Raw genomic sequence first — 22914 nt, forward strand, 5'->3', positions numbered from 1 at the left:
GGAACAACAAATGTTGACAGGTAAACTGGCACAGCAGCACTGTGGCAATGGGATTAAACCAGGTACAGCAGCAACTGATGGGTTTTCAAACATACCAAAGGGCTGCATAACATTAACTAATATTCACCCTCAAAATCCCTTTAATCACAGTACCCAGTCATCGCCTTTGACTTCCATGCTTTCTGAACTGCAGGGCTAGTTTTGCCACGGAGAGCTGCAGAGACCTGTGTTTCATAACACTGTAAAATGTTCACCTTAACAAGGGTAAATTTACTTTAATTTAAAAACCCTGTCTAAGACCTCTGCAGTGCCGGCACAGTGAGGACAATTAAATCACTTATGCAGCTTCACCTGGTTTGATGAATTTTCTTCAAGAAGGAGATCGTGAAATAAGGCAGGTGTCTCTGCCAGTACCTATTTTATGTCCCTTGTTTCAAAAACATGATGAGAACAATGCTGTTGAAAAACAGGGTACTCTTGTTGTAAGAGACTTGTTTGAAGATTTAAATTTTTCACAAACCAATTTAACTAGAATTGTATGCTCATTTCACTTTGCATCATCACATCACTTGGAGATTGGACAAGATTTGCTACACAGTTAAATTGTAGTTGGACACAGATGTTGCGGCATTGTGGAGATTCTGTTGGTTCAGGTGCATACCTCAGATCATACACTCATCTCTTTCAAAAGCATTATTTCCTTTGAATTTATCTGATATGGGCAATATACCCCCCAAGATGAACTCTTTCAAATGATGGATTTTTACAATCTATAGATTCTGCAATGAATTGTCATGTAAATGAATAAGAAATGTCATTGTACAAGGGGCTGAGGGGTTTTCCTGGGAACACTCAAATAGTTTAGCCATTTGTTGTTGTCTATTTGAATCAATTCAAAGCACTTTGTGTTTACACTGGGGGCTTCCTCTTCCTCTGTGCCACTCTGATGGGCGTCTCTAGAATGCAACCCCTTTGGGACTGTGTGGGGAGTGGTAATGAGAGTGGCACAGACAGATTGGCACATATGGTCACACCCTTGAGTTAAAGAAAAGTATGCTAAGTATGATAATATCATGGTAAATATTTTCCAGCATTGATGTATATGGCAAATAAGTGAAATACCAAGTAAAACATTCAAAGTGCTGTGCAAAGCAACGTGTGTGTTTCAACTCAACTCATAACATGTAAGACTACATTTTCAATCATTAATTTGTCAGCTAAATTCTCTTGTACTTGTATAAACTAATGGGGTTTTTTTAATGATCACAGGAACATCTAATCAAAATATGATGTCTCTGAACTGACTTACTGCACTGACTGTAAACATTAGAAAGAGTGTAGTATATGCACACCATGTGTTGGTGCAAGGCTACATAAAATCTGCACTGATGGACTGAGTATGCTTGCACACCAACTCCAAACAACACACTTATTTAAATAGACATTTTGATCCCAGTTAGAGCTTTGTCAGGTCAAAATGCTTCAAAATGAATATTTCCCTTTTTAGTAGTTTATTACTCAATTTATATAAATGTGTGGTTTAGAGTCAGTGTGCAGGTGTTACTCTATAAGAAGTCTACACAATGGCTGATAATTGCCTCAAAAGCCTGAACAATACATTAGTTTGATATTTTTAGATACAACAAATGCTAAACACATTCCTAATCAGCTTACCTGCAGCTCAGGTAAGATTGACACACCACCTAGCCCTGGCCCTCAGCTACAATAAAGGGTGCTGGAGCATTGAGAGCCAAAGCATGAAGCTCCCCTTAAAACAGCAGTGTTACAGAATTATGTGTTAAACTGCATACACACACACACACAGAGGTAACACACAGACCCACCTCCTCACCGCACCACTAACAGACTGATCCTTCAGAAATCATCCATTTGCTGACAGAAGGGAAATAAAACAAGTCTATCACTTCTTGTTTCAGCCCTTCAAGACGTGGTAAAACCCCTATTTGATGCCTGGTTCCATTTTGCCATGAAGCTTTGTGGTTTGTGTAGACCAATATCCTAAACAGACTTATTCAGCACAGTGGACACATACATGGTGGAACTAATGCACAGGTTTGAGCTCAGTGTAAATCTGGGTATATATCAGTATTTCACACTGACAGAAAGACAGACAGAGCCATTTTACTCAAGAATGTGCAGGTACACACACATAACCCCTTGTGGCTCCCTCACAGGCACACTGAATAGGCCTCATTCAGACTTACCAGCATGCTTGGCAGCCTCAGCTGTGGCTGAATCTTCTTAGTGCTACTGATGGGCTGAGATGAGCTGTAGTGGTAAGCCTGTCTCCATTTACACAGAGAAGTAAGCCCGTCTGTCATACAAGTGGTCAGCGTATGCTGTGGGAGACAGCTGGCCCTCCCCTCTCTTGTCTTTTTGTCTGTTTGGGTTGCAAACCTCCATGGAACGGCCAATTTGGGCCATTAGAGGGTGTGTGCGTGTGTCTGAGTGTGATTCGGTTGTTGGGGTGGGGGCTTGAGTTTCCCTACACTGGAGGTTTTTTTCCCTCCTCTGACCACTCATAATTACACACACACAGACTAGACGTTTTGGACTTGCTCCAGGCAGGGGGTTCTTCGCTTGACTAGCATGACATCAAAGGCCGTTTTATCCCCTGGCTTTGTGTGACGTCAAATCCCCTTGAGTACTGCCACTCCTGGAACCATTGCCCATGTTTTAGGAATGGGATTTTTTCTTACACAGACATATTAGGCCACTCTTTCCATCCCAATTTCTTGTATCTTGTGCCATGCTGAACAACATTCATAGAAAAAACATATAACAAAAAAAAAAATAGAGGTAATCTCTTTTCACCAAGCACTTAATAAGAGGTGCTAACTAGCATTTTTGTTTTTGTCAGCAGCTTAAAATACAATTTGTCATAGGGTTTCCTATTGCACTGTAGTGGGCCTTCACTGGGCCTTAGACTTTCGACTTAAGTTGCCACTGGTTCTTTCTGTTTTACCAACAGTAGATTAAGATACACTACCTACACTGAGAAATACAGTTTCTCTGTGGAGATGAAAAAGGGTCTGCCTATTCTGGAAATATGGCACCGTGTCCTAGTTCCATAGTATGCAGAGTATTAATACACCAAGTATGAACTATGTACTAATGTTAACAATGCTCTATTTGGGAAATATGTATTTTAAAAAAACCTCAAAAAAGTAGTAAAGTAAAGATCAAACATGACTGAATGCCATCCAGTTCTTTTTACCTGACTCATGTCTGGCGATTCATGGGTCAGACTAGGGAGGGCTATGGAGCAGCTGGCATGTTCCATCATTTATCTTCTAAATTAAACCTTTATATCATATAGCGTGAATCCCTGATAATACGCCTATCACATGAGTAGGACTAATACTCAAGCCTTCATGCAGTCAAGACTCCAGTCAGTGTCCAGCAATACTGGCAGCAGCTGTTAAGAGCAGGCATCCCGGGAATGTGACAAACAGGAGAAACACAAGTGCCAGTTGGGCTGTCTTCAAATTCATACTACACACACACTGGGGCTGCCCAGTACACAGAACCACACAAACACACACGCACAGGTCCTCCTTTGGCCACACAGGTTAATGAACATCTGTTGTTCATGTTGGATGACAGTGTATGAGTGGAAAACCCTGCTGGTTACCACTGTCCTGACAAGTAACCTCTGTTACTTTAACAACACACAAAGATTTCATTTAAGGAAGATTTCAAAGTGACATGGGATTTTTACAATGTTGTGCTGCTTCCGAGGCAAAATGAATATTAATGAATATTAGTAACTTATCTAATTCTGAGCTTAATGCTAAATATACAGGGACACACAAGAATAGTGATGTTCAATGTTAAAACACTATGCAGACTAATAAAATGAGTATATGGCACAGACTCCACAGACTATCTTAAGCACCTCTTATAAGGTGCACATCTCTCTTTTAAAACACTTGTAAAATCACACAGAATGTGCACATACCCTGTTTTTGTGAAGTCGAAAGCAGTCCATATCCTCAGATCCTACTCCATATCCTGAACATTACAGGCATGAAATCAAAACTCCAGCAGCACTCAGAGTGTCTACAGAGCTGGCTGAGCCAGCATACAGTATCCTACCACATCCTGTGTTTCCACACACACACACACACACACACACACAGCTTTTCCCTTGACAGGACTGTAGGGAAAAGCAGTTGAAATGCAGTCTTTGAAAAGCACGGTTATGCTAATTCAGCTTTACTGGATTCGCAGGAAAAATAAAAGTGTCTCCTCTTTATGCGTAAGGAAACTTTGCCCTCATACGAGGAAAGAAGAAAAATGTGTGTGTGTGGGAGGGAGGGTATGCACATGTGTGTAAGTGGGTGTTCCATACAGGGACAAGGGGCAGTTGCTGCCGCCCAAAAAACACTTATATGGCTGTTCCCTTAGCAATAGCACTGTCACACTGGAGGTAATAAAAGAAGCATTTAAAAGAACGCTCTTACTGTAAGGAACCCTTAAACGATTAAACCCACAAACACATACTGTACATATTGAGAAATGATACTGATTGAGAGACACACACAATCTCTCATAGATGTTGGGACTCAGCTGTCACAGGGAATAGAAAGTTAACACTCATTGTCTGTTCCAGTTCAGTGAGTCAGATGGGGGAAAAAAGGTTGAGGGAAAAGGAGGGCAGACAGAGATGAGAGAACACCAACCAAGATCCAGTGACCCAGAGACACAGCAAAACAACAAACAGCAAAGGTCGGAGGGAGGCAGTCAGAGCATGGTCCGCGGTGTCCGCATATTTGTGTGTTACCTTACCTCCACTATCTCTGTGCAGGCATAAGTGATGAGGTGCTGCTTGTGGGGATCTATGACAGCCACCTGGACCAGAGCATTGGGCTTCCTGTCTCTTCCTGAGGCCACCAGGTCATTACAAGCTACAGAGAGTAAGAGAGACAGGGAAGTAGGGAAAGAGGGAGAGCCGATGGGAGGAGGAGAGGATGGAGAGAAAACAGGAGATGAGAGGAGATCAGGGAAGAGTAGAAGAAGAGCACGAAAATCAAGATGAGAGGGGGAGCAATTGCTTTACAATACATGTGAGTGACACAAATCACATCACGATGTCACAAATGAAGAAGATGACAACAAATGACCAGAAAAACAGGATAAACAACATCAGAGATGAACAGCTAAGACAGAACACAGAACACAGAACAGCTAAGGTAGAGGATTTATTGAATATCCCCTGTTAGATTAGAAGTCACAAGCCATAACACTAAAGAGCTGCATTACCACAAAGCAAAAGCAAAGTTCAATCTACTGTCCTCACTCTCTAAGGTCTCAACCTCAAAACTCAATAAAAATTTGAAAAAATAAATAAAATGTATATCAATTGAGAAACAAAAATTGTTAACTCAGCAGTTAATTAAAATGGCAGCCAGACAAGTAGAACTCCCTCTGGCAGTGAGATACCAGGTTTATTAGGGCTTTCATTTACGACAACAAAAGCGGCTTGTCACTTAGTCTTGGTGGTTTCCAAGGACAGGAGTATGTATCCCACAATTCCTGTATAGGAAACACAGTGCTTCCTGGTTACAAAGAGAAACTCACCCTAACAAGGTAATACTCACTGATCCCATCACACCTAAGCTGAGGCATCTATCCTTGAAAAACACAACTGTACTAAGACATCCTCATTATCTCTTTGTGTAAGGCACATATACAGTAGAAAAGTTGCACTTCTGACCATAAAGTAAATCAACAGCAACAAAACAGAGGTTTTTTTCCTGAACCTTTCAAAACATGGAATGTACAACCATATTTCTGTGGTTAGAATTTTTCAAAACATTGAATGTGAAACATTAAAGTTGAAGTTCTGTTTGCATCTGCTTCACACACAAGGCCTATAAAAACATCAAGCTTGATAACCTGTAAATTACACCATATGGCTTTGATTTTATGTATTAATGGACATTTGTATACACTTGACAAATTTGTGGTCAGCCTCCTTGGATCCTGACCAAGAACTGTATTTTATCTACCCAGCACAATTCTGGCATGAAAACAGCAATTGATCTGCTTGCAAAGCCTAGTCAGTTTCACACATTACTTCCAAAAAAGTCTGGATAATATCAAACAGTAGGTGAAATTCCATTACCAGCAAGGGCAGATGATTGTTTCATTGTGTGCTGTTCTAACTTCATGGGCTTGATTTTAATGTTTAAGCAACTGAGCAGCAATTGTTCAGTTAGGGCATCAAACACTTTTACATATGTGGACATTTCTTTTCTCAGGTTTATCTAACTCTCTGATGTGATAGGTAAAGGTCTGAGAAAAAATGTTCCACAGTAAAATGTTTTTTTTTTCCCTTTTCCCACTGGCAATGGTAGAAATGATTTGAAATTGTACCTTTATTGCAAGATGGATAGACACATACAGAATATGGTATACAGTTCTACTTATAAACAAATACACACAGCAATTGCCAATATTCACTTAGAAACCAATACCAGCACTGGAATGCTGAGTGTACTGCCAAGGTGACTGTCCTTGGCTTTTTAAAAACAATAACACAAATAAAGCTAGGATTTAATTAATCAAATACAACACAGAAATACAATACAGCAGAGAACTGGTGTAAACTCGGAGTCAACAAAGCAAGTGATCCTGCTGGAAGTTACTGTCCCTTGGAAAGAGCGACTTGGAGAAGCCAGTGAGCGCAAAAGGGCTAAATACGCAGATCTTGAAACAGTCCTAAAGCAATGGCTGGAGAGCCCTCTGAGAGTGCTGATGTGCTGATTAGTATATTACTTGGACACAAGTTGGGGGCTGATCACCCCAGTGAGTCACTTGGGTGAGGGTGGTGCCTGATGATTAATGACCTGAAACACCCTATGACCACAGATTCATCACATGTGCAAGTAGTAAAAGGTGTAATCTAGAACTACAAGTTGTGATCATCTCCTCTATCAGAATCAATAAACCCTTAAAAATCTGGATAAGCAACACTTTTAGATACAAAGATAAGCATAGTAACAACACTTATACCTTACACTACATTAACACTTAATTAACTAAAGCTAAGATAACCATGGATTAAAGTGACTACGTACAAAAGGAAGGATAATATTACCACACTGTTCTTTGATATGTGTAGTTTACTAACATATGTTATTATGTTGTATAAGCACAGTCTGTGACAGCATTTGTCATCACACATGCCTGAGGCTTCACAAAATATCAAGAAATTTCCTTAAACGAATTGCAAAAATTGTAGCAGGTGTGCAACTATTGTTTGTTAGGACTATGGTGCCAATTAGAGTTGAGGTAAGGATGTGTAATAAGGAGATAACTTCAGAAGTATGGACTGGACATCAGTAATTTTATGCCCAGAAGTAAAATAAAAAGCTAGGATCACATCAAGTCTTCAACAAGTCTGTCTTCAGCTAATACTAACATGTCCATATGTACATTAAACAAGATATTGGTAGCTGTACTAGGAATTAGGTACTTAGAAGACTGTGGATTTTGTCCCCTTTGGAATTGCATTAAGAACACATTTCTTTGCAGCCAGTATGGATATGAAGGACATTTCAAAAGAACATATCATGCATATGGGTAGGTTATTAAGATAGACTTGAAAAATGTGAATCATTCCTTTAAGCAATGATGCAGCTCAAAGTGAAAGAGTAACTTCCTCTATGTATCTTTTTATGAACTATAGTGACTGAATTTTGTGACAGCCCTAGGCCATATGATACCATTTGTTTGGTATGTCCCTCCTTTCTTCCTTACAGTGTCTTCCTGATTGCTCGGCCCTCTCCATCTCATTAATGGACTGGCTTCACCTGGTTGGACACTTTTCAAGCTGGGAGGTTTCAAGATGGCCTCTCTCTCAGCCATCCTGGGTTGGAGTTACCTTTTAGACATCCAGCTTGGTCTTGTTTGGATTTGAATTGTGTTTAGTTAAGGGCTCAGTTCTTGCTACAGGTAGATTAAGTTAGCTCTTCAATTTTTCTTGCATCCAACACCTGCACTATACTACTGATTACTGACTTTATATTTTCTAGTTTGCTTAGTGTGAGTTGAGTTATCCTTAATGAATTCATTTTCTTCAGTAGTCACTGTGTGGACCTCCCTTCTTTCTTATGCTCCTGAATGAACCAGACATAATACTTTAGGTTTTTGAATACGCCCCTTTATGTCCCATATTATGATTAGATTTTACACACTTTACTACAAATTTTGCATGCACCAAAATGCAATAACACTGAAAACTCACACATAAAGGTCAGGCCTAGGTAATTTGATCTTTGAAAATTCCTAAATGTACATTAGTCAAGATCTAAACTAGCTATGGAGTCTGAAAGACTGATTGTAGGATACTGATAAAAATTTCAATCTATTATATTCAAACAATGTGACATCAATAAATAATCAATTGCTAATTCCTCCATTTATCCAGAGTATGTCTCGCCATTGTGAGACTCACTTAAGAATATTCAAAGTAAAATATCTCATTTAGTGATATTAAATTAGAAAGTGCTTTATTGAATGCATTAAAAACTTTGTCTCTACATTCTTGAGCTGACACACTAAGTTAGGCCTGATGACTGGTAAAAGAGTCTGGGAGTAGGGCCACTCCCACAGCAGGGGAGCATAAAGTGAATCATTGAGAGAATAACTTGGTCTAAATGGACTTCAGTGTATATGGCTATTACAGAGCAAACATAGAAACATGCATTACAGATGTAGTTTTACTACATGACATAAAAGATCCAAATGATGTTGAAAGAAAGAAAAACCTTTTTGTGACACACATTATAGTTTTGGAAATGTATGCTTACACATTTTATGGATGAATGGATTGTATAAAGTGTTTTAAGAGCACATTTAATTATGAATAGATCTCATAACTACAGTACATCAGAGGTTGAGAAACAAGACTGACAACCCTGCACATGCACTGATATTCATACAAACAGCATCTGTGTGCCTGTTATTTGTGGGCTATACACCAGCCAAATGCACATAACTGTTAAAGGCCACAAAGGTTGCCACAGAGCCTTATCTTTTTTCTTTCAGTCTATTTCATCATATCATCATCAAATTTTGCCAATTTGTTGCTCTCCCTTTCCCTAAACTACACTGGCGTTCTCATCTTCACATGATTCTAACATTTTTCATTTTTTGCTCAGCAGCACACACAAGCGCTAAGATGGGACAGTCCAGATAAGTTGGTGACTGCCACCATCAGTCACATGAGGGGACATATATTTGACTGGCAAGAGGGATCTGGGACCCCACTGCACAGTTAACCACAGTCAGTCTGGTGATTGTAATGGGACTGGGTGCTCAACCATGCATCACCTGACTGGCTCTCTTACAGGGATGACACTTCGACTGGCCCTCTAAGGTCAGAGCTATTATGATGCTGGGAGGGGATGGCAGGAAAGGGAAAGATAGAGGGTCAAAGGGAAAGGACAATGTCCCTTAGAGAGACATTTGGAGTTTGAGGAAGGAAGCCTGAGTGAGAGGGGAGATAATGAGGGAGTAACACGGAAGAAGGAAAAGAAAATCACGACTTATTAAAGAGAAAGTGTGGCAAAATGGATTAAACAAATGATAGATTTAAGAGCAAGAAAAAAACATCTTCAAATTAAGAGTACCTTGAAGAACATTATACATATGTAAAGTTTTTGGTCATTTATTAGTAAATTACATGCATGTATTCATTTGGCAGACACTTTTATTCAAGTGAGGAACAACACTCAAGTTTCACTATAGTAGGAGATCTTGGAGTAATCAAGCTTTGTTCAATAAGAGAGAGAAAGTGCAAAGGGATAAGGTAAAGAAGTGTAAGTGTTATGTTAGTTAGTCATGTTAGGGTTTTAGAGGTATAGGAGTAATTTGTAATTTGGTAGCTCATTCCACCATCTGGAGACCACAAATGAAAACAGTCTAGACCAGCGGTTTTGAAAGTTTGAGGAGTACCTCCCCAGAGGGGTGCCAGAGAACTTTAGGGTAGGCATGGCGAGAGAAAAATAAACTAGAAAAAAATAACTGTAAACATCTGGCTAGCTAAACTCAGCATGTGGCAAAATGGATCAATGTTTAGTACCTACAGTGAGATAGGAGTGAAGTTTGGGGTGAGCAGAAAATGGAGGAAGGACGATCTACGTTTATTCCTTTCCACAGTGCATCCCGGCATCAACCACCTATGCGCATCAAAGATGCATGGCCTTATCATCTGATGCAAAGCGTGTCTACATAGGCGTCCACACAATGTGCATACGCTCTGTCACACACAGTGTGCCAAAAATGCGCTTGTTTGGATGTTTGGATAAGTGAAGTGGAACATTAGAATACAGCCCACAGAAGTGCAGGGCATTCACACCTCTCATCATAAAGGCCTAATATAAAAAATGTCTAATGTTGTGATTTTTGGGCTCAGCTGTTTTTATGTTCTCTGAGGGGAGGCTCACTGTTCCACCACTGGTCTTGACTATGATTGAGTGTAAGCCTGTATGAGTTCATTAGATGGACAAAGACCCAGAAGTCCCTCTGTAGGCAAGCATTAGTGACTTGAATTTGATTTAGGTGGCCATGGGTAGCCATTGGAGGTCAATCAACAGTGCAGTGACATGTTCCTTTTTAAGATGATCAAAAACCAGACACGCCCCTGCATTTGGGACCATCTGGAAGGGTTTTGCTGTGCATGCTGGCAAACCTGCCAGAAAACATGGCCCTTACGAAGAGTTGGATGGCATAATGATTCAGGTAAGACCTGATTTTTCATATGTTTCATAGTGCAAAGCAGTACAATTGGAAGACACACAGAACATGGTCAGAGAAAGACAGCTGGTCATCAAACATGAATCCCAGGTTTCCCGCAACCTTGGTTTGATATTGTGATAGATAGATGTGATAGATGAATGGACTAGACGCGATGATCAGATAATGCAGATAATGACATCCAGGGAGGTAGTAATATTGCAAAAAGAAGGGGCCCCAGCACCAAGCCTTGGGGCATGTCTGTGGAAAGGTGATGGGATGTTGACGTTTGTCCTTGCCATGAAGCACTGAAAGAATGTCCTGTGAGGCAGGATACAAACCAAGAATATACTCTGCCCAAAATGCCCATATCAGAGAATACAAATAGAAGGATGCCAGGGTTACTGTGTCAAAGCTGTTGATAGGTTCAGTAAGATAAGAACCAAGGACTGCGCTACAGCTTTAGCTGCCCTTAGGGCTTCTTTCACAGAAAACAGAGCTATTTCAGTGGAGTGGCCACTCTTAAAGCCAGACTGATTTGGCTCAAAGAGATCATTCCATTAGAGAAATTCTGAGACCTGTTTGAAAACCATCCTTTCGATAGCTTTAGATAAGAATGGAAGTAACAAGACTGGTCGACAGTTCCAAACGTTTTGAGCAGGACTGTTACCCAAGCCTGTTTCAACAGAGTTGGAAACATGACTGAATCCAGTGAGACATTTATCATATGTCTGTATACTAACATAATCATGGGAGATATGGCTTGGATGAGGTTGGCAGTAATACAATGTAGTGGATATAGAGAAGGGTGGCTAGAAGTCAGGTCTTTCGGTACCTCACTCTCAGTTACAGGAGACAATGAAAGAAGTTCTGTGCCATTGACCTGGATAGACAGAGAAGGACATCTAGTGGGACTTCTATATCTAAGGCTTTTTGGTGCCTTGCCCTCAGATAGAGGGCTAAGTGAGGGAGATGGTGCGGCATATACTGCAGGAGGCATAGGAAGGCATTTAGTAAGACTGCTACATGCTTGGCTAGCAGGTGCCCTGCCCTCTGTAAGAGCACTAACCATAAAGAGTGATGCGCCCCTTAACTGCGGCAGACTGATTGTCTGTGAGCAGTTCAGAGAATTGGCTACTGATGGCCGCTACCTTTTCAGTAAAGAAAGAGGCAAATATATCAGGTGAGAGGTTTGTGTCTGGTAGAGGTGATAAAGAATTGAACACTGTTTTGAAGGTGGAAAATTATTTCCAAATATCTGTGGTACTGCTGATCCTATTGTAAAAAGTAGTTTTGGTAGCACTGGTTGCTGGAGCAACTAATAACTCTTAGAAGTTCTGAGATCAGTATGCGTCTTTCAGATGGTAGTGATCAGCCATGGGTGAGGCTGGTTGAGTGAGCGGGTTCGGTGGATAGAGGACACAGTGGATAGAGGACACAGGCTAGTCTCAGTGAGAGACAGTAGCTACTAGTGAGGAAAATGTGCTAAGAGGCGGCAGAGCGGAAGCAGCTACAGTGGAAAAGTGGGTGGAAGACAGGTTGCGGCAGGCAGGAGGGAGGCATATAGTGAAGCGAATGAACTGATGGTCCGAGAGGCACAGAGGCAACTGCAAAAGACAACCACAGAGACTTTAACCAGAGAATGGTACTTGGAAGAGGCATACATATTTGTTTGAAGGCAAAAGAAGTGAATTTCCATTTTTTGTAAATTAAGAAGCCAGTCCCACCTCCTTGCCTGGGCAGACAGGAGGTTATGGGAGAATGTGTAGATAATAGAGAGTGCAGCCACGGTAGCAATGTTTTCTGGTTTGATCCAAGGCTCAGTGAGAGACAGTAGCTCAAGGGATAGCTAGTTAGCATAGACAGGAATAAAATCACAACTCAACAGAAAAGGAGGCACATGCATTTGAAGATTGTTGCGATGATCAGCAGTTGGGCAGATTCCCAGCATAGGTGAAAATTATTTCAACAATGACGTGACTTGCAATTTCATTCAAGCGACTCAACTACCAAAGTACACTAAGGCTAATTCCTAAATTACCATAACAATTGAGCAATTGGAGTAATAATGTCCATCCTTGGAGGCTTCAATTACTGTGCTGTATTTATTTTTGTTTGATTGGAATATGCTGAGCTCTTTCAAGATGAATTTGCCGGAAATGAGTTTTAATGCAGTGGGCCTCTGTGACCCCCACAATGAATCTAAATAACATTTAATCGAGAGGGGAGCCCTGGGAGTTGCCACAGGAGACAAATATATGCTCATCTCCAGAAGACACTTATTCATCATGATAATTATTTCAACGCTTCAATTAATTTGACAACACTATTTGCATGGTGCCACCATTTTGCACACCTGTTTGCCAGTGGATCTGGGGAAAATGGAATGAAAATGACTGTCGTGTTGAGATAAATACGTCCTACCCACTGCACAGTGCCGCTCGTCACTCATGTAAATTAAAAGTTATTGACAAGCATACGATGTAAAATCAGTAAAAGACTTAATGATGATGCCTGTCATTTGTTGTTTCATATGAGAATGGAGCCTCCAGTTTGAAATGAATTGTGTATCATTCAAAGAGCATTTGTCAACCTGCCATTCACAACAAACTTGTACCTGCTACTTATGGATATGTATACAAAAAATGCAATTTAACAGAGGATTTTTTTTGTTGTTTGAATAATCAGAATGTATTTTTTAACCACCTGTCTTGTAACACTCCAGCTCAAACACTGTTGAATAGCATCATAAATTCACTTTGAAAAAACAAAACATTGTTTTAAAGCTCTACAGTCATTACTGTAAAGAACCAAGAACATTACTTGAAAAAAAAAGACATCAAGTAAGCAAGTCTTCATAGAAACAAAAAGTTTTTGCTTTTACTGTGGTTAATCATGATATACAATTGACCTGGGGTACAGTTGTTCGTGGTCACAACAAGATAAATAATATATAATAATAATATAAATAACCAGTCATTATTATCAATATTTCTTCTGGTTGAGATATCCCCCTGCAAGCTGTCTCCACAAAGGCACATTAGTTACAGTTTGGTTGGTATTTTAAGCAACAGAAATGCATATCAAATTTCTCTGGTGAGCTTGATTATTTCTAACATTTTGAGAAGAGAAGATTCCTCATATCAGATTTTATGACAGTGTCAAAACAGAGGCAAACACAAACACAAATACAAATGAATATCCTCATTGTTTTTGGTTTAAAAGATGAGTCCAAAGCTGCAGTAGTCAAATTCACCGAGTGATGAGTCTAATAAACAGTTGAGCATTGTACAAAAGTAAGTAGAAAATGTACTTTCAGTCTGTGTTTATAGTCCATGTTACTTGAGAGGCTTTATATAGTTGGCTATCAAACACTGGCCAAGCTTTAATTGACAACCAAACAAAGTTCTACTGAGAGTCAGAATAAGTGCATGTATTTGTGAATTTGTTATAATAAGTGCTCCAGTGATTTACTATTGCATCTCCATATAGTCACAGAACACTAGAGAGACTTTTCTTCAAAAACAGAGAGGCAGACAAAGAGAAATCCTGACCAGAGACACAGCTAGTGAACTGGGAAGGCAGGCAACTGCTTGGGCCCACCAGGCTGTTAGGGGTGGCCCCAAGGCCTGACAGACTTTACTTCACAACAATGTCTGAAAATATGGCTCCCTCCCCCTTAAACAACCAATGGACGATCTGCAATGACATCTTAGGAGGAAATCCATTCCCTGAACGATTGGCAATGACATCTCAGAAGCACTGTTTCCAACTATTTTTACTAAAGCTGATCTCAGAAGAGTGTTCTGTCCTAGCATCTTAGCATCCTAGCATAGCATCTTTAAGTACCCTCTACACCTCAAGGCTTTTTGTTTCAAATTTTAAGTCTTAAGCCCATGCTGAGATAACCCTTCCGACATGATCCATGTCTTTTTTTTTCTTTTTTTTTTTTTCGAAAACTTTAGAAAGCTGGCTGTATATCCACAGAAAAAATTAAACAATGGTTTCCACAGTTGTTTAATGTTCAGTTTACTCATCACGAGGAGTGGACAGTCCTCGTGATGAGTAAACTTAACATCATGTGTAAAAAAAAAAAAGAGTGTCCCTTTAATCATCACCATCTAAGGACAGCCTTAATCCTCTAAATTACATGTTTGTCTACAGTGATATAATTAAATGCTAATTAGCTGCAACTTTAATTGCAAAGGTTGGGCATCTCCCCTATACACAAACCACACACAGACACGTACACGCACACACACACACACACACACACACACACACACACAGGGACATATGCGCACAATTAAAAATCTACAATTGCTTATTATACTCAGAATACATTTTTCACCTCTGTGGAATGTGGGGCAGCTGCAGATAATTCACCAAACTGCTACTCCAGAGTTGTCAGGGACCAAAAGAGGAACTAAATTGCACCTCTTCACAAATCACTGGACTGCCTTCCAATATACAGTAGAATTTACTTTAAGGTTCCTTTGCTTATTTATAAAGCACTGAATGGCCTGGCTTTAAAGTCTGTGTTATGCTTAAAAGCTACAAACCCTTCAGACCTCCTCAAAGATACAGCATTGAGGGTTAACTGAAAGCCTGGTGAAGATATCTATAATGTTTGTGCTCCTAGTTGCTGGAATAACTTTAAAGATGATATGACATTTTCCTTGTCATTTCTTACAAGAGCAGCATCAAGATATTTTCTTTTTTCTGTTCCCTTTCAATAATTAGTATTGTATCTAGCCACTGAATAGTTTGTGTGGCCTTTCAGACACAGGTTCAGATTCTTTCCTGTCTGAATTGTATGCCAGAACAGCTTATGAACGGTTCTTACTTTTCTCTTTCCTTTTTTTAAAATTCTTTTCCATTGAAACCATCTCCCCTTGTGTATGAAATGTGCTACATGATTTGAGTTTAGCTTGCCTTGCTTTCCTCTAGGTCTACTGTCACACTCAGGAGCTAACAGGCTTGCTAGCAGCTGCTCTGCCCTCTAAGAGGCTAGGAGCATGTAACTGGCTGTAGGATGAGTGCTTAGTTGGTATTCTTACTCTTGTTCTTACTCGAGTTGAATATCATTTCATTCTTCTTTGAAAATAATCCATTATGTATCACGTTTAACCATTTAAAGGTCACCTCCTTCCAGAGCTTAATTCAACTTTTTCTGTATTTATTTTATCAAGACCAAGAAGTGTTATATGCATATATAATAAATAAAATATACACATATCTTGTAAACCATATAACTTAAACATCGTCATTGTGGGATTGACAGATCTGAGAAGAGTTGGACAGATGTATTGTGCATAGAGCACACATTCAACCAGAGCAATTAAAGGGGGACATGATATTTCTCTGTGCTAGCTGTCAGCTTTACTTTCTACCATGGCAGAGAATTTACATTCAGATAGTTTTTCTAGCCAAATGCAAACCCTCGACCTTAAGTATCATTTGAGTATAAATTCAAATAGAATGAACATTTAGAAACCAAAGCAAGCATTATACCAGAATATACTGGTATACCTGTATCTACTATATGCACACAAAGAGTTGCATGCACTTGTTAATGTGTACACAATCTCCATTTAAATGTAATTTTTGACCTTTATTTAATAGCAATGGGATCATCGGGAATGTTAGGAATCATGAGGTATCAACATGCAGTTGTGGTTACAACACACTGAAAATGGTTTTATTGGTCAGATGACTTATATAGGACATTGCCGCGGGAAGGAGGTTATCAAGTGACACTAGGGAGGATATGTTTGTGGATTGATCGCCTTTACTCATAATACTGAGATTTCTGAGGCAAAAATTGTAGCCAAATCTCTGTATTATCTACATGTATATTCAGTCTCCAATTTATTGTGAAGGGAACAGTAGGAAGCCTTTGTTGCAGTCGCCTCAGAAGACAGAAACAAGGGGGCCAAGATGCCAGTTTTTGATGCCATCAGTCTTGGTTGTCAAAGACCACAAGAATAATATTCTAGCTTTGGGAAACTTGACCTGAGCTGCAATGAATTGTCTAGAAACAGAGTTCCAACATCTTAGTTGCATAAAAAATGAATGAAGCCATCTTGACTGAAGTTCAAAAGGACCCTCTCACCATTGTCTAGTGTTTTCTCTGTGCCTTGTTTCTGTTGTCCCTGCTAACCATACTTGGGGTGTGTGTAAGTGTCAGAATTGCAAAAAGATTAAAGATGTCTGCAGATATTTTTCTAATTCTGACAGACTTCTGCATTAGTTTAACTGTCAGCATGTGACTGTTGGTTTCTGTTTGACAACTGTTACATCTGAATTTATGTTAGGCTATAAACCTTTGTTGTGTTTCTGGGCCAAGGGAAGAGGGATTTGACATTACTGAAAGTGTGCAACCATGTAAGCGAGTCCATGTGTCTTCTATCTAAGGTGCCTGCAAAGATATCAACGAAGCGTGGGATAGCTTCGCTTTCAGTACTTCCCTATAAAGGTAAAATTACTCTTGAATCACAGAGTAAACACAGGACTTACCAAGGCTGAACTCCACCTGAGGCAGCTTTGGTGTTAGAATAACACCTGAGAGACAGAGAAAGAAAAATAGAGGGGAGTTGAGATAAAAGCAGACAGGGAGGGAGATAAAGGGAAGGAAGAGGAAAACATTAGAACTATGGAAGAGACAGAGAAAATGACACACATTAACCACTATCCAGAAGCCTGTTGCAACCCACCAAAATTTCCTAGAGCCCAAATTGACATCTACAATTTTTTGATTTTGTAGTGTGACCAGTCCAAAATCCAATGATGTTTTAGATTTAGACAAACATGAAACAAAAAAGTCAATTTTGCAAATTTTGCAAGTACGAAATTGTTCATGTTAAGTGAAATTTCTTATTTACCAAAGTTATCAATTCAATACAATTGACCATTTGATGAATTAGAGGTGTTCTATTTGAAATGGGGCAATCACAGAGCCCATAGACACAGAATGTAAAGCATACATAAAGTAGACTAAGAGGTTGAAATCGGATCCATTTTCACAAAAGTGGCAACACTGTGGAGACATAAACTATTTTTAACAAAAAAACAAAGCCTGTCATGGTCCTAGCATGTTGAAGTACTATGTCTAGAGAATTTTAACAAGCTAGAAGCATGGCAGTCTCCCAAAAATGCCACAGCGATTAGTGTTACTGTTCATTTTACATTATGCAAACACACTGCAATCCTTGTGAGTGCAATCTTTGTGAACAAGAGTTTCTGGGCATCCACTGCCCTTGAGGGCTTACGCCATAATGATGAGTAGAGGACTGACTGCTTGTATCATCTGTCACCAACACTGTCTCTCATTCATCACTTTCCCAGTCCAACACACAACCATTCAAACACCAAACAGATGAAACACCTGCATGATGGTGTACACGTAGGCCCCTAAACCATAAAATGGCGTTTTCCTCTTGCTGGGGTGCTTGAACACAATTGGCCTCTCTAAGGCTCATCAACTTCACTAATGGGCCATGAATACTCGATGTTTACTGATGTATGGGCACCACACAGCTTTAGGTAATAATCATCTTATACAGTATATAGGGGATACTTCAAACAGACTAAAAATAATTTTCTTGTGTTTCATAATTACTTCAGTCTTCACACTTTCTTAGCAGTGTTAATGTCATGTCAGATTAGTTTATTTTTAAGGTCAATTTAGTTTTTCTGTAATTAGTCAGGTTAGTTTACTTAAAGCCTTTCATTACAAAGCATGTCTTCAAAGACTTACATCTGACTGAGGAACAGTCATACAACAAATTCATCCAGTATTGAGGAAAGTGCAAGATAAATCTGCAGGATGGAAACACATTAAAAGCCCACACATCATGCCTATCATCCACTGACCCTTAGTAAACAGAAGAAACACCTGCCAAGAAAACATTATTAAATGAAATACTGAGGAATCCTGTGTGTGTGTGTGTGTGTGTGTGTGTGTGTGTGTGTGTGTGTGTGTGTGTGTGTGTGTGTCTTAATTAAGAGATAACATTTGTTTTCTGCATTGAGACAGAAATCAAGATTTTTGTATTCTAAGGAAAAACGGTTTCATATCCATAGTGGCTTTCTACCATGAGTATGCTAATAGTCAAGATGCAGAAAAGATCCCTTATCCCTGATAAATCCCATGGGTTTTGAGTTTCCTTCAACTGTCTGTGAAAGTTCAAGGGTGTTCCTTTACAATGTCACAGATTTACTTTATCTTTTGGGGCTTTTCTATCTTTTGATTGAAATATGGAATATCACAGACATGTCAAACATTATGTTTAGGGTTTAGCCATTTAAATATGGTATTTTTCTTTCATTCTTCTGAATGTATTCTTTGAAGTGTTCATTTAAATTCATGCAAAAGGAACAATGTTACAGAGCTTGTTAATTAACATTACTCTGTGCCCTCTTGAGAGTCTAAGGCCAAAAAAGCCCAATCCACAGTAACTCAAGCAATTTACAGAGCATTTTGAAATTCAGCAAATATGTTGACAACTTTGTGTATAAAATCTCAATTTGCTAGTGTCTTCCCAAGTTTAAGTGAACTGGGCTCTGTCGGCTGCTGTACTTGTCAGGATGGGCTACATTTGAATAAACAGGCTTATGCAAACTTAGTGCAATATGTGTTTTGCATATGAGTACTGTAAACTCTAATTAATCAGGTGCACAAATAGCTGAAGCATGCGGGCCAGTAAACACACACACACACGGTTGCACAAATAGGCCAATTATGTATGTAAATAAACTTTCTATGTCACTATCTGGTTTTGCCATTATTCTCATCATCATCCAATTCCTCAGGGGTCATGTCTCCTCATGTTGTCACCACTAAGGCTTCCTTGTGAGTGCTGATGAAACTTTAATAAGCCTGGATGACATGTTGTGTGGTGGCAACAGAGAGCCCTTTAGCTAGGTAGGCTGAGACAGTGCCAGCTGTTGGGTCCTGTCTCTGGTGCCACGTTATCATGAGGGACTGTCACTTGAACAGTCCAGTTACTTTGGAGGACTCCATCTGTGCAACACACCAACTTATCTAAAGTGTTAGGAAGTGGTGGAAAATGTCTGTCATTGCAGAAAAAACTGAATAAAGATAAGAGTCAAAGCTAAGTCTAGGTCTAATATGGATTGGGGATACAGATCATGAGACATACACATATGGCAATTGGATATGTTTGATAGTGAAGGAGGATTGAAGTTAAAAGATGTCAGAATTTTAGAGCACAGCTTGTAGGTGGTGTGTCAAGTATTTATAGAAGGATCATACCAGATGCTTTGATTATAAGACAAGCAACACAGGTTCTATTGCGTGAGAACAAATACTGACTACATGACATTTTAACAGTGTTTCAGTACAGGACTAGAAACTGTTGTTCACGTGTTCACAGTGGGTCAGTATCCAGAGTTATTAAAATAATGGACAAATTCTGCATATGCAACCTCAGGACACAACACCTGTCATGTACACCGTGACACCATGCTTGTCTTTGAGAAATGAACACATGCATATCATTAACCCCTTGTTGAGAATCAGGCTGACCAACAAATACAGAAAGTCTAATTACAATAATTATGCATTACATGGGGAGAGGTCAACCACACCACCTGTACTGTCCATCTGAAATCTCATTGCCTTCAGTATGTGAAGCTCACCAGTGATCCAGCATCAGTGTGTGGCTAAGTATGTGGAAAAAGTGGCACAGGTGTGGTATTTATAATCGATATCCGCTGGCATTATGAATATGGTAATAAGCTCAGCAAGGCAGCAGGCAGCAAGCAGGCAGGCGGGCGGCACATGCAGATGCAGCTCCCAGAGGGGCCCAAAGCAAATGAGGTGTGCCCGGCTGCTATACTGCAGTTTCATCTGGCTCTAGAAATAAAGGCACAGCCCCACTGTACCTCCAATCTATCACCCCAGTCTGCGGGTGGTATCAGTGGGGAAAAAGCCACGCTGAAGGGAGAGGAGAGGGTAATTTATTAGGATGTGTGCAGACTGGGTGATTTCTCTGGAATGACAAAGTTAATTAATGTACAGGGACTTAAATTGTCCGTCTCGCAGATGATCATTTAACCCTCTTCCCTTCTCATTGCCCTGCTTCCTCACCCACTGTACAGTGTGATAACCACTCACTAGCTTAAAGCAGATACTGTGAAAGGAGGAATGAAAGTATGAGGGGGAAATGTGGGGGAGTGCACACACATATTTCACATGGGATTGCTGCTTATTCCTGACTCCACAAAAAAAAAAAATTGTGGAAAAGCTCCAAAATACAGCCTGTCGCTGTTCTGGTTCCCATCTTATGCTATGAGCTCAACTAAGAAAATCAAGCAATTTCCAAAAAGAGCACTGATAAACCCTGACACAGTGCATGTAACACACATTCCTAATCACTCCTGCTTATATTCTTCATGAATAGATATTACATGTAAGAGCCCGTGCCTTAAAACAAATCCTGTTTATATTTTGAATATTATTTACTCTGGATTTTGAGGTGATATTAATAATTCACTTATATGTCTGGCTCACCACGGGATTTGGTATTTCGGGGGTATAACTGGCTGTCTCTCAATAAACCATTCCAACGTGAGCACAAATACCACCACCAACTCTACTCATCCTCACTACACATGCACACGGACACATGCATACTAATTGCAGTCTTTCTTCTAACTCCTTTTGTCCAATCTCACTCTCCTCACTTCCTCTCTTTTCTGTGGTTCAAATTGCCTAAACAACACCTGCACATTCTTTCTGAAGATTCAGTCATCAGCCAGCCTAACATGCCTCTAATTCGATTGATGTTTGCAAAAACAGGCATCCCATTAGGACAAGTGGTGCTGAATGGGAGAGTGAGTTATTGTCACATTACTGCTCTGGGAGATTGAGGGGGGACAGATGGTTTTGTTGCAAGCGTTTAATGAAGTGTTGTGAATCAGTTGGGTGTGCTGAAGAGGTCTTGACTGTCGCGTCAATGGAAGATGGAGCGTGGAGGGTTAACAAGGGCACAGTGTGAGACATTTTGCTTCATAATAGTTTTGTGATGTCAAGCAGTGTGCAATGAAAATCTATCGTGTTGCAGCTTTCATTGAAAACTCACTTGCCTGTATGCAAATTATGGTTAGAATAGTTAATAGATAGAATAAGATAATTTTACCCCTTGTGTTTGTAAAATGCCAATTCAGTCCCACCTTAACAAGTACTGAGCAGCACCCAGTTTGGTCCAACTTTTCTCTCCTGTCATGAAGGAGGAGATAAACTATTTCACCTTGCGACTGATAATATAGGGTTGTCAACCTGTCTTTCGTTCCAAACATGGTAATTATGTGCTTTGCTCTTCCGTTTTGTCTCCCAGGATGCTTAGGGAAAACAAAACAGAGATAGAGTGAGGTCTTTGTCATTACTGTTATACTCCCACACCTGTCAGATGTCATCTCTAAACTGTGACTGTGTGATTTTATAGTAGTGCATATCTAGGTTGCGTGATCAGGTCATAACTGTTAGAGTCTGAGCATGTGTGTGGCTGTGTGTGCATGCATGCTTAGATCTGTTCATGTGTGTATGTATGCGTGGATGTACTGGTGTGTACAAGTTTCATTATTTCCTTGTGTGAGTGTGTGTGTGTGTGTGTGTTTGCACGTAATTGTACATGTAAGCTGGTTCAGTGTGTATCTGTGTGGTTTGAAGCAAAGAAGACAAGGCATCATGAATTGCTCTTTCATTCCTCCTTGTACGGCTCCATTTACTTATCCCCATGGGGAAGATGATGGTGTTGAGCTTGCATGCCAATGCAAATGCTTAGTGGTGCTGCATGCAGTGTGTCCTTTTGGTAAGCAAAGGTATTAAACTTGGAGAGCAGGCTTTGTGGCATCACTGATATGGCTAATCTGTTTAGCATTTTCCTGTTGTGATGGGCATTGAGACATCTACTCTGCTAGCGCTCATTAGTGACAATACTTTCAGGCTATATGGAATATGACTGCAGTAAAAAAGCTAAGCACACACACAGGCACAGACAGACATGAGAATCTGTAGACATAACATGTAAACAAACAGTGTTTTTCAAACACTTCTCTGCTGAGCCACTGAATCAAATTCTATGTTAATCCAAACCAGGTAAGGCAGACTTTTCTGACATG

At 39.9% G+C, this 22914-nt stretch overlaps 1 protein-coding gene across 13 annotated transcripts in view; it reads right to left on the reverse strand.

Annotated features, from left to right (window-relative positions):
- inpp4b (inositol polyphosphate-4-phosphatase type II B) overlaps window positions 1-22914 on the reverse strand; it is a 224756-nt gene that overhangs the window by 110988 nt on the left and 90854 nt on the right. For 10 of the 13 annotated variants that reach the window (XM_071504372.1, XM_071504371.1, XM_071504364.1 and 7 more), the window contains 2 exons: window positions 17287-17331; window positions 4813-4931 (listed from right to left, as the gene is read on the reverse strand). In XM_071504372.1, the coding sequence (XP_071360473.1) occupies window positions 4813-4931; window positions 17287-17331 (164 nt within the window). Of the gene's footprint in view, window positions 1-2225; window positions 2525-3982; window positions 4036-4812; window positions 4932-17286; window positions 17332-22914 lie in introns of those variants that run through there. The other 3 variants (XM_071504375.1, XM_071504373.1, XM_071504374.1) reach the window with 3 other exon arrangements.

The sequence above is a fragment of the Trachinotus anak genome, unplaced genomic scaffold, assembly GCF_046630095.1.
Source record: "Trachinotus anak isolate AG129_WGS33_773 ecotype Australia unplaced genomic scaffold, CSIRO_AGI_Tana_v1 ptg000019l, whole genome shotgun sequence".
In the NCBI taxonomy this organism is placed as follows: domain Eukaryota; kingdom Metazoa; phylum Chordata; class Actinopteri; order Carangiformes; family Carangidae; genus Trachinotus; species Trachinotus anak.